The 11,839-nt window shown below is 38.8% G+C and overlaps 1 protein-coding gene across 1 annotated transcript in view; it reads left to right on the top strand.

Annotated features, from left to right (window-relative positions):
* Positions 1 to 9,351: 9,351 nt before the first annotated feature.
* The window catches only part of PCNX2 (pecanex 2), a 218,865-nt gene continuing 216,377 nt past the window's right edge, over positions 9,352 to 11,839 (top strand). The window contains exon 1 of the mRNA XM_069484552.1: positions 9,352 to 9,504. Within this exon, the coding sequence (XP_069340653.1) occupies positions 9,352 to 9,504 (153 nt within the window). The remainder of the gene's footprint in view (positions 9,505 to 11,839) is intronic.

The raw sequence follows: 11,839 nt of genomic DNA, 5'->3' as shown, positions 1-11,839 counted from the left end.
CAGTTTCTGTGTTAGTTGCAGTACACTGTATTGTGATAACAAACAAATCCCTGAAGTTTAATTACTTAGAATAAAAGAAAATTATTGTGCTTATTAGAAAACTTGGATAGGAATTCAGGCCAGCCATGTGATGTCCTTGTCACAGTCAGTGACCCAGGCTGATTATATCTTATGGCTCCATGCTAAGGTTTGGATATGGTTTGTTCCCTGCCGGGTCTCATGTTGAAATTGGATCCCCAGTGTTGGAGGTGGGGCCTAATGGGAGGTGTTTGGTCATGGGGGCGGATCCCTCATGAATGGCCCGGTGCCCTCCTCATGGTAATGAGTGAATCTTCTCTCTACTAGTTCCCGTGAGAGCTGATTGTTAAAAAAGAGCCCTCCCTTGCCTCCCCTCTCACTATGCCATCTCTGGCATGTGCCAGCTCCCTTCCCCTTCCACCGTGCGTGGAAGCAGCCTGAAGCCCTCACCAGATGCCCGGCCAGTGCCAGGCTTTGTGCACAGCCTGCAGAACCGTGAGCCAAATAAACCTCTTGTCTTTATCAATGACCCAGCCTCCGGTATTCCTTTCTAGCAATGCGAACAGACTAAGACACACCGCAACAGCTCTACTGTCACGTGTAGAAGGCCCTGGAAGAACACCCAGGAAATGCATGTGCCAGGCATGAAATGACTCTCACCTCTTCCACTGGTACCACAGTACTCAGTGGCACGGCCACAGCTACCCAAGAGACATTCTGGGAAACATAGTCTGTGTTATTCTTCATAAAGAAAGCGGGCAATGGCTTTGGTAGACAGCTAGTGGTCTCCTCTACACATTTCTAGTAGCATAATTATTTGGCCCTGTACATTTTCCTTTGAGTACTACTGTTTTTTTTATGTATCTCATTCGTTCCGATATACCGTGTTTTATTATTTCCTAGGTTTCCTGTTATTTTGATCTTTATCTTTTTTTTTTTTTTTGAACCAACAGATTTTTAAGAGAGAATTTTTTTAAAAGTCTGGGTGACAGAATCCTAGTTGGATGTTTGGCCTCTACTTTTATTCAATTATGATTAGAAATGACTGTTTATATTGTTTCTCCTCTTGAAAGTTTGTTGAGATTTTCTTTTATGAATAGGTGATCAGATCTTGTGAGTGCGCTGAGAATGTTTGAAATGATGGCGTATTCTATATAAATGGGGTATGTACATATCAACTATGTTATTTAATATTTATTTTTAACCTTATTATTTATTTGATCTACAATGGGCAGAAGAGAACTGAACCCCTCTTTTGGTTTCCCCTTATTGATTCCAATTTATTAATTGACAAATGTTGATGTTCTTTTCCTCTGAGCACAGGGATTCATACCTTCAAAATTTGTCTTGTGAATTGCTTCCCTTATTAATTTATTTACCTCAGTTAATGGTTTTATTTCAACAGTTTTATGTGATAACAAGATTTTAGACTACCTTCTCCCCCACCCACATTTTCCCCCATTTGCCTGGTGTGCTTTTGTCTATCCTATTATTTTCAACTTTTCTGAGACCCTGTTTCACAGGTGTGTCTCCTATAAATAGCAAATGCTTGGATTTTGCTTTATGATCCACTCTGAGTCTTTCTGTCCTTTAATAGATAAGATAAAGACATTTATACTTACAGATACTACCAATATATTTGGTCCCAGTTTTATACCATATTTTCTATTTTACTTGTTTCTTTTACATTTTAAAATCTTTTACTATGTGATCTTTTTTTTGTTTGTTTTTTGTTTTGTGTAGCTCCTGATAATCTGGAAGGATTATAGATTTTGGTTTTAGAGTTACTTTTTTTTTTTTTTTTTTACCATTTTCTAAGATCTACAAGGGATGATAGAGTTACTTTTGTAACTTTAGCATTTTAATTCAACCTTTTCTTTAGATGCTTGCTATTGATTCCTTACTGTGAACAGGGTTAAAAATAGTTTATTTTTAATTCTTTTTCTTTTCTTCTCCCATTCTACCATTCAGTTTTACCTAAAAAGTTTATTTTTCTTAGGATTCACTTTTATACCTTTAAATATATTTATACATCTATTACTTGATGTGTCAGAATGAAAAATATCTTTGGACCTCTTACCTTCTCTTTCCTTTCTTTTGATAATTTTCTTTAGTTATATCATTTCTTCCTTTATAGAGGTGGTGTCATTTGCATTCTGTTCTATAACCATAAGACATAACTTTGTTTTAGTCTTATTCATACAAAGAGGGCTCAATGCTTAACTTCAGTCTTTTTGCCATAGTTTCCCAATTCATTCCTTGGTTGACTGATGTTCCTTCTTTAGTAATCTTTTCCAAGAAGACTCATGTGAATGTTGTTTTTCCCATAAATGACTTAAATTACTGTTTAGCTCAAAGATAACACAGGGGTTCAGACGTAGCTTTGGCGCATGGGCTCTGGCCAGTGTCTGCTGGGGTTTGCAACTGGCCACCCCCCCTTGGCACACAGACAATCTACTTAAGCCCACTGTGCCTGTTTTCTTATCTGTAAAATGGCGATAATTACAGCTACCTCAAAAAGTGGCTTTGTGGACTAAAAGAGGTAATAGACGTAAAGTGCTCATAATAGTGCCTGGCACAAAGAGATTAATCAGTGGAAGCCACTACTATCTCTTATAAAATTCTCACATACACATAATGGTAGCAAAAAATGTACATTGATTGTTTCAGAAGATCTTGTAACTATAATCACATTAACTTCTCATGTTATATAATTTTGAAAATTCTGAGGTTGATAAAATAGTTTTTCTTTTATAGTTTATAAAATTATAAAAACAGTTTCATAGTGGACTATTTTTTTTATTGGGTTACCCAACAGATTCTTTCCTTATCTCCAAATTTTAATAACTTTACCAGAATCTATCTCTTTTTTAAAATCATTGTTTCATTTTAAGGTAGAACACTCATATAAAAAAATGCACACAGCGTGCACGCATACACACACACACACACACACACACACACAGAGCTTAATGAATTATTATAAAACAAATACCCTTTTAATCATGACTCAGGTAAAGACACAGAATATTTTTGTTTTCCAGAAGCTCTGCTAACGTCCTTCCCAATCACAGCTTTCTCAGTCTAAATTGCCTCTTCCAGAATTCGTAAACACACCAAGGAAAAATCAAACCTCAAAATCTAAACTGAATAATTCTTCACTATCATATGAAGGTGGTCAGGTATCTTCAAGCATATATTTTGGGTTTATTTATTTATTTATTTATTCATTTAAAAAAACACTTCATTGAGATATAATTCACATACCGTACAATTCAGCCATTTACAGTGTACGCTCCCTAACCCAATGAAAATATTTCTGTGCTCTGTCAAGCCCTTTTTGGACTTGCTTGGGAGTCTTATCCTGCTTTCCCTGGATAGACTCATTATGGAAATAATAAACTTTTTAATACCCTCCTTGTGTTTGTGCAGTGTCATCAGTCTTGACTTCCATATCAAATTTTGGATGGGAATAGAATATTTACAACATGCCTGAATAGGATATTTACAACATGTCGTTGCTCAAGACTTCTACTTCCTTGTTGATCTACCTATTATTGAAAGTGGGTATACTGATGTGTCCAGCTATTATTGTTGAATTATGGATTTCTCCCTTTAATTCTGTCAGTTTTTGTTCTTTGTGTTTTGGGTTCTATTGTTGAGCATATATATGTTTATAAGTATTTTATCTTCTTAATGAATTGGCCCTTTTATCATTATAAAATGTTCCTTAGCAAAAATTTTTGTTTCAAAGTCTATGGTGTCTGATATTAGTATAGTCACTCCAACTTTGTTTGTGTGATATATCTTTTTCCACCCTTTTTCCTTTCCACCGATTTGTGTCTTCTAATATAAGGTACGTCTTTTCTAGCAACTTAACATTCGGTCATGCTTCTTAATCCATTCTGGCAATATTTTGATTTTTGCGTTTAACCCATTTGCATTTAATGTAATTACTGATAAGGTAGAGTTTACATCTGCCATGTTGACCTTTGTTTTACATGTCATCTCTTTTTTTGTTTCTCTATCCCTCTACTGCTACGTGGATGTTTTCTAGTGTACCATTTTGATTGCTTTTTTGTTTCTTTTACTGGATTTTAAATTTTTGTTTCTTAGGGATTTCCCTGGGGATTACAATCAGCATCTGCAACCAATGTATTTCATATTAATATTAACACGAACTTAATTTCAATATTATACAAACACTTGGCTCTAATATAACTCTATTTCCTCCCACTGCCTTTGTGCTAGTGTTTTTATACAAATTATATCTTCACACACAGTCCTTCCACACCGTTTTGTAATGCTTCCTTTATACATTTGTCTTTTGAAACAGATGAGAATAGTTATATACCATTTATGTTTATACCGTTTTTATATTTACCTGTGTAGTTACCTTTACTGGTGCTCTTTATTTCTCTGGATTTGGGGTATTGTTTTGGGTCCTTTCCTGGCTAGGGAAAGGACACTCGTTTATATTACCATGAGGCAGGCCAGTGAGTTTGGGAGGAAGGAGAATTGAGAATAACTCCTGTCCTAGACCACCGCTGTCTCACCATTGTTCAATGGGCTCTCTTGGATACATGATTTTCAGTTTGACCCTGGGCTTTGGTTGATTTCCAGACTACTGAAATGGCTGATTTTAGTAGATTTGCCTGTATTTTTATTGTTTTTCTGGGGGAGTGAATATACCAAGGTCCTTACTCTATGATTACAGAAGTCAATTTCGGTAGCAACTATCTTAATGCTATTTTATGGTTTTTTTGGGGGGGTCATTTTGAGGGTGGGACATGATGGCTCCTTTTAATGTTTAGGTAAGGTAAAATCCTCTTTTATTTCTGGAAAAGTTCTTTAATTATAACTCAGAATATTCATTATTTCTATTCTGTTCTTCAGGGACACTTAATTTGTGTAGAAGATTAAGAAAAAAATACCCCCCCAAATAAATAATAATGGTCACCCACAAAACATACACATAATATACACTGAGCTTTAGAAGATGTGAAAAAACTGTCATTTTGGGGGACAAGCTTTCCCAAGTATTGAACTCACTGTTTAAAGTCCTTTGCTTTGTAATACCAATAATGTAGTGTAGCTCACTGTATTTTAAGCAGTGTTCTAGTGCCACCTAGTGCTACAAATGAGGAAAGGCCACTCTGCTTTTTTCTTTTTTCTCTTCTTTCTCCTCTGCCCTCCTCCTTCCTCCCGTGCACCCTCCTCCCCTTTCTCCTTCATCTTCTAATAACTGGTGTTTTCTACCTCAGACATGACTGTCTGGATTATAGTATGTGCTTAAAAGAGCCAAAAGATGTTATTTATATGTTTACTCCTAGGTAGGTAGAGCTAAGCACATTTGGGAAAATATCAAATTATCTTGGAGAAAAAAGTTAGTATTTTGCATATTAAAGGTTTCTCTTTAACACAGTCTGGTTATCTTTTCCATACTGCTCTATGCCTGTTGACTGAGGACTAGCCTACCTTTTCTCTGCTCTTTTCAAATTCTTCCTGCTGTGAGATCCCCATATCACTGTAAATAATCTTTACATCACTTCCAACTCCCACACGATAGAGTGCTACCCCAGGCCTGTACTCCTCTGTGACATTCCCCATGTGTCCCCATGTGCTGACATCATGCTGTGTACTGTATAAGTCTACCCCATTAGAAATACATCACTTTATGTTTCTGACCCCTTTAAACAAGTTTTAAGGGTTAACGACTTTCAATCTGATATAAGGAAAATTGAATAATAAAAAGTAATCCATCCAAAAGAAGCCAAGAGAGAGCAAGGAAAAAGCATGATAAGTTGAAAATCATTTGTGAGATGATATGATTGAATCAAGAATTATTACACTAGCTGCATTAAATGTAACAGACTAGTCTAATTAAAAGTCTAAGATTATCAGACTAAATAAAAATTAAAACTCAACTATATGCTGCTTATAAGAAAAAAAACTAGTACATAAGGATACAAAAAAGTTGGAAGTAAAATGATGCAAAAAATATACCAAAGAAACACTAAATAAAAGAACCCTGGTGTGACCATATTAATATCAGACAGAATTGAATTTGAAAAAAGAAGACTCCACATGATTATAAAAGGTTCTTCAATTCTTCAAAAATAAATAAATGTTTAATTTGGATGCACTTAATATGATGTGTTTATATAATGTATATATATTTATAGATATGATTTTATAGTAATCCTTGATTTCTCATTTAATTATAGAGAAAATACTCTAAACTCTGAATGATTTTAATTATTTGAAATTAATTGAAGTTTGATTTATGTCAAAGAATATGGTACATTGTGTAAATACATTGCAAAATTTGTGTGTGTGTTTGTTTATTTGACAAAACTTAAAAAGACATAGATACACCTCTGTCATTAACTGATAGAAAGGCAGACAAAACATCAATAAGGATGAAGAATATTTGAATAAATGATTAACAGATTTAATCAATGGATGTTTATAGAATACTGCACCTTTGGAGTGCAGGCAGACCATTATTTTTAAGCACACACAAACATTTGCACAATTGACCATATTCTTTGCCATAAATCAAGTCTAACAATCATTCAGAGTATGTTTTCTGGAATTAAATGAGGAATGATCGATTATTAGAAAATGCTCTTAAGTACCTACACATATGTGAAGACAGTATACTTCTAAATGACTCATGGGTCAAAGGAATCCCAATGGAAATTAGAAATTGAACTGAACAATAACAACATATATCCAATTTGAAGTATGCAACTTATGTCATATGTAGAGGAAACTGTATAGGCTTAACTGTATATACGTGATGGAGCAGAAAGCAGAAAATAAATATGAAACCTTCATCTCAAGAAGTCAGAAAAAAAGAACAAATTAATGTCAGACACATTAGAAGAGAGAGAAACATAAAGATAAGAATCTAAATTAACAAAATAGAAAACAAACATTTGATAGAGATCAACAAAGCTGAAAGTTTTTCTTTGAAAATATTAAAAATATTGATAAATCCATGATGAATGATCATGAAACAATGAGAAGGTACAAATTACCAATTTTAAGAATGAAAAGGCACACATCACTGCATATCTTACAGAGATTTAAAAAAATTGCAAGAGTGCCTGCCCATTGCCTAGGACTATGTCTGAAGAACTTTGTAGAACTTTGTCAGAAAACTGACCTCTGCTTATCTCATTAAGTTTTTCTCCCTTCCAGTCCAATTTTCTAGGCACATTTTCCCCATATTGCCATGTTTCTCTTTCGACACATGTATCTGCCTATACATGTAGAAGCTACTCACATTTATGTGCCTGGAGAACTAATATTTACCTTAAGTCCCAGTTCTCTGGGGTTCATTCACACCACCCCTCCTTCATAGACTTGCATGTGTCTCCCCTTCAGCGCCCCAACTCTTCCATATATCTGGATACATATGTCCATTCCTATTATAGCATGCAGCACTTTTTACGGCAAGACTATTTATTTTCCTGCCTCTTCTTGGGGCTTGTTGACTCCTTCATGGTAGAGACTATATTTTATTTATATTTGCTTTTTCAGGTTTCAACAAAATGCCTGACACACAGAAGATATTTGATGAATCAGGATAAATGATCAATAGTTATTTGATGAATCGGGATAAATGAACAAGGGCACAAACATCACTGCAGGAACAGACGTGTCACATGGCCTTTCCTCCTGTGTCCATGCATATGAAGGTGACCCTTTAGTGCGAATCTGTAGGGTGGAGTTGACTGATTGATTCACTTATTAAACATTTGTAGGGTACTTGGTAGGTTTCAAGCATTGAGGAGACATACAGACTAACATCCACTGTGTCTTTGAGAAAATTACTTTTCCAGTACAGAAAGCAGCCATGTTACATTTTGGTTAGTCATTCCTACCGATGATGTAGAGTAAGTGGAATAAAGAGCAGTTAAGGCTAAAGGCACACACACCACGATGAGGCTTCTGGTGTGACCCAGTCACCTTTCATGTCCTGGACCCTCTCCTAAAAATGGCCCTGTCCTTATCTCCTTTCTGCATGAGAAGGCTGGCAGGCCTTTACTGGGCCTGGCCGAGGAGGCCAAGAGCGAATTCTTCTGCAGACCAGAACATGGCCAGGGCATAGGCAGGTGCACATATCACAGAAGCACGATGTGTTTGCGACAGACCAGGTAAGCACAATGCAGGAAAGGCATGTTTGGGGATCATGGAACCTTCTAATCTTTGTTCTTCCAGAAGGTCCTAACTCAGAGGGCTCCCTCTGCCTATCCCAAAGGAAGACAGCTTCCCTTTTATCTTCTCCCTTCCCAAAACCTGCTCTCAAAAGAGAATCTTAAGTGTATCTACTGTAAATGATAAAATATAGAATAGATTAAAGATTATTAATGTCTTTTTCTAGTGGGTCTTTCTATCCAGACCTCACAGAAAGACTTAGACTAACATTCTAAACAGTTGATTAATGCCTGGGATTAAGTGCTAGGAAATGGATAAAAAGACAAGAAGCCTAACTGAGGCTCCTGAAATTATACCAGGGAGGCAGTTATCTTCTTTATCCACCAAGTTGGACAACGGGGTGGGGGGGGGGTGAAGGAGAAAAAGTCAAGGAGGACAAAGGTCGGTGCCAAAGGATTAGGCAGAGCTCAGACTAACAGAACTTCTGGGGTCGGCCCTTAATTAAGGAGAATGAAGGTGTACGGGCAGTGCTCAGGAGGATAAATTACTTTGAAGGCTGTGTGACAGGACTTTGAGTTTTGCAAATCTTTACTGGTGCAAAAAAGGCCAAGGCCAGGGCCAAGGCACATGTACGCGTCAGTCCCTTCTGCAAGAGGACGCCCTTGATTTTTAAGCCTTTCACGCCCCTATTAGAAAGATCGGGGGGAAGGGGAAGGGGAGAGGGCAGAGGCAAAAGAAGAGGTGCCGGAGAACTCAAAACAATCCCGCGAGGCCCCCCAGCGAGGCCCCCCAGCGAGGCCCCCCAGCGAGGCCCCCCAGCGAGGCCCCCCAGCGAGGCCCCCCAGCGAGGCCGGCGGAGGGGCGCGGGCGGGCGCTGGGCGGGGCCTCGCGAGCATCCTCCGAGCCGCCGCCGCGGAGCATGCTGGGAAAATCCTTCCTCCCTCGGACATGGCGCCCACCTGCCCGGCGGCAGCAGCCGGCTCCGGCGCCGCGGTGCGCGGGTCCGGGCAGAGAAGCGGCTCCGGCTTCAGTCGTGGGGTGGAAGGAGGCGGCGGGGGCGGCGGGGGCGGCGGCGGCGGCGGCGGCGGGGGCGCCGCCGGGGGGCGCGAGTGTTAGCCCTGAGGGCGCCGGGGGACCCGGCCGGGGCGCGCGGGGAGCGGCGGGATGGTGTCCCAGGTGCTGCAGCTGCTCCGGCAGGGCGTGTGGGCCGCGCTCACGGGCGGCTGGTACCACGACCCGGAGCACAGCAAGTTCACCAACAGCTGCCACCTCTACCTGTGGCTGTTCCTGCTGCTGCTGCCCCTGGCCCTGCACCTGGTGAGTGGGGAGGAGGGTCAAGCCCCGGGAGCTGTGGGGCGGAGGGAAGAGGGAGAGAGGAACCCTCCAGACCTGAGGTCAGCCTGCCTCGGGATGGGAAGGGTTGGTCGTGATCCTTCAGAGGTGGGAGGGAGAAAGGCTTCGGGAACTTGGGACAGAGAACGTGCAGGGGAAGAGGGCACCGAGGATTCACTGGAAAAGAAAGAAGTAGAAGGGACTTTGGGAACGCTGGGACTCATTAAGAATTGATGCCGGATGTTAGGATGAGTCAGACTCCCGCTTGTCGCTGGGGAATGTTGCTGGAACCTATTTTGTAGGTGGACAACCCGAGGCCCTGTGACTGGTTAGCTTGAGATAAATGTTTGGTATAAAATATTGTAGGTGATTAGCCAAAAGGCAAAGCGAAATGTAAAAAGCAAACCTATTACAGGTGTTGATCTTTTTCCCTCTCTCCTCCCTTCCTGTTTTGCTTTGAGAAGGCAGGTTCATTTGTCAATTACTCACCTTGCAATTTTCACACCACTGTGTATGGAAATCTGTAGGAAGACACAATAATGGATAAATCTAATGTACTTTATGCTAAACAAAGTATTTCAGCATCTAGTTGGGGTGTGACATTTTATGTTGAGTGCTTGCTGAGTAACTATATATATGACCTTCTGAGGTAAATTATACCTGATTGAAACTGTGGTTAGCCTTATTTGAAAAGCTGCACAGGTAAAGTGCTCCATGACTTGTTAAACTTTATGTGCCAAGAATCTAATTTTGATATGTCTGTTGATGGACTTTATTCCTAAAACATTATTTGTGCTCCACAGCAAAGCTCTTCAATGAGTTTGCATGGCTGATGGATTCTGAGTTTGACATTTGAGATTGTCCAGAATTTGGTGCTATTTGACTCTCTTTTTGGCAGTTTATCCAAAGAGTCAGAAGTCAGGCTGCCTGAGTTAAATTTTAGGTCCACCCCTTACCAGTGCTGTGACCTTGGGGAAATCATATCTGATTTTTCATTTTCTTATCTGTAAAATGATAAAAATAATAGTACCAGATTTACAAGATTGTTTTGGAGGTTAAGGGAGGTAATACTTACAAAGCCATATGTCTGGCTTGACCTGGGATTGGACTCAGACCTGGCTTTACAGTTCTGTTCTGCTCTTTGTTAGCCGTTTGGCTTGATATTGGACTTTTCTAAACCTTAGCTTTCTTATTGTTAAAAATGGAGGTGATAGAACATAGGCCTGGGTTCAAATTCTGCTGCTTCTTAGTGTGTGAGTTTGAGAAAGCTTCAGCTTCCTTTTTTGTAAAGCAGGGATAATTATAGTATCTCCTTTATAGGGTGAATAGGAGGACTGGATAAATTAATAGATTAAAGTACTTCTCAGTGCTTGGCACATAGAAAATGCTCAGTAAGAATTAGCACCCCCACACCCCCCTCCCCCCGCCCCAGCCTCGTCTTCCCAAATCTCTCCATCCTTTAAAACCCAGTGGAATGGCCATCTCTGTCTAGGCTTCCCTGATTCCATTTAGCTAGAATTAATTTCTCTTCTCCCTTGCCCTTATACTGTTCTGTATTTACTATTAGTATCATGATATTCTGTAGTCAATATTATAGCACTTTTGATTTCTGCTTTGTACTTAGTTGTTGAAACATGCATTTTACTTCTTCCTCAATTCGTGAGCTTTTTGAGGACGTGGATTTTTATTTTGTTTGTTCATCTTGGTTTTCCTTGTTGTACCTAGCAGAGTGCCTGGCATTTGGTTAACATTGATCTCATATGTAATAAACTAGGATGTCTCTTTCTGTTTCAACCAGCATCACATTATCTACCTTACTACACATTTTGAATGTTTTCTGGTAATGAAAACTGTATATATACCACTTGTAATCCCACTCTTTAGCAACAAGCACATTAACATTTAATATATGTTTCCATAGGCATTTTTTCTATGCATATGGGCTCACTTTTACAAAACTCTGTGTAAGATTTGATGTGTACATATGTTTGTACACATTTGATGTGTACATATGATGTGTACATATGTTCTTAATTTCTACCTAATTATGTTTTATTGAGTAACTTGATTTCTGTCTTATATTTGTCAATAGGAAATCATCCTTAGTTAACTTTCTCTTTAATGATATTTAAACATAATTTTTGGCTAAATCTCAGGACTTTAGAGAGTTAAAAACTGACACCTTAAATAATTTTACTCTTATATTGAACGTTTTTTTTTTAAAGTCAAAACAGATGTATCAAAATTTTTATATCTCTATGTGAGTATGCCTTTAACTTTTGTAGAATAATTATATGTGTGTGCATTTATTGTTATGCTC

Source organism: Eulemur rufifrons, chromosome 11 (assembly GCF_041146395.1).
Source record: "Eulemur rufifrons isolate Redbay chromosome 11, OSU_ERuf_1, whole genome shotgun sequence".
Taxonomy (NCBI): domain Eukaryota; kingdom Metazoa; phylum Chordata; class Mammalia; order Primates; family Lemuridae; genus Eulemur; species Eulemur rufifrons.
Note: the sequence above shows the minus strand (reverse complement) of the source record. Positions and strands in the feature narration are given on the sequence as shown.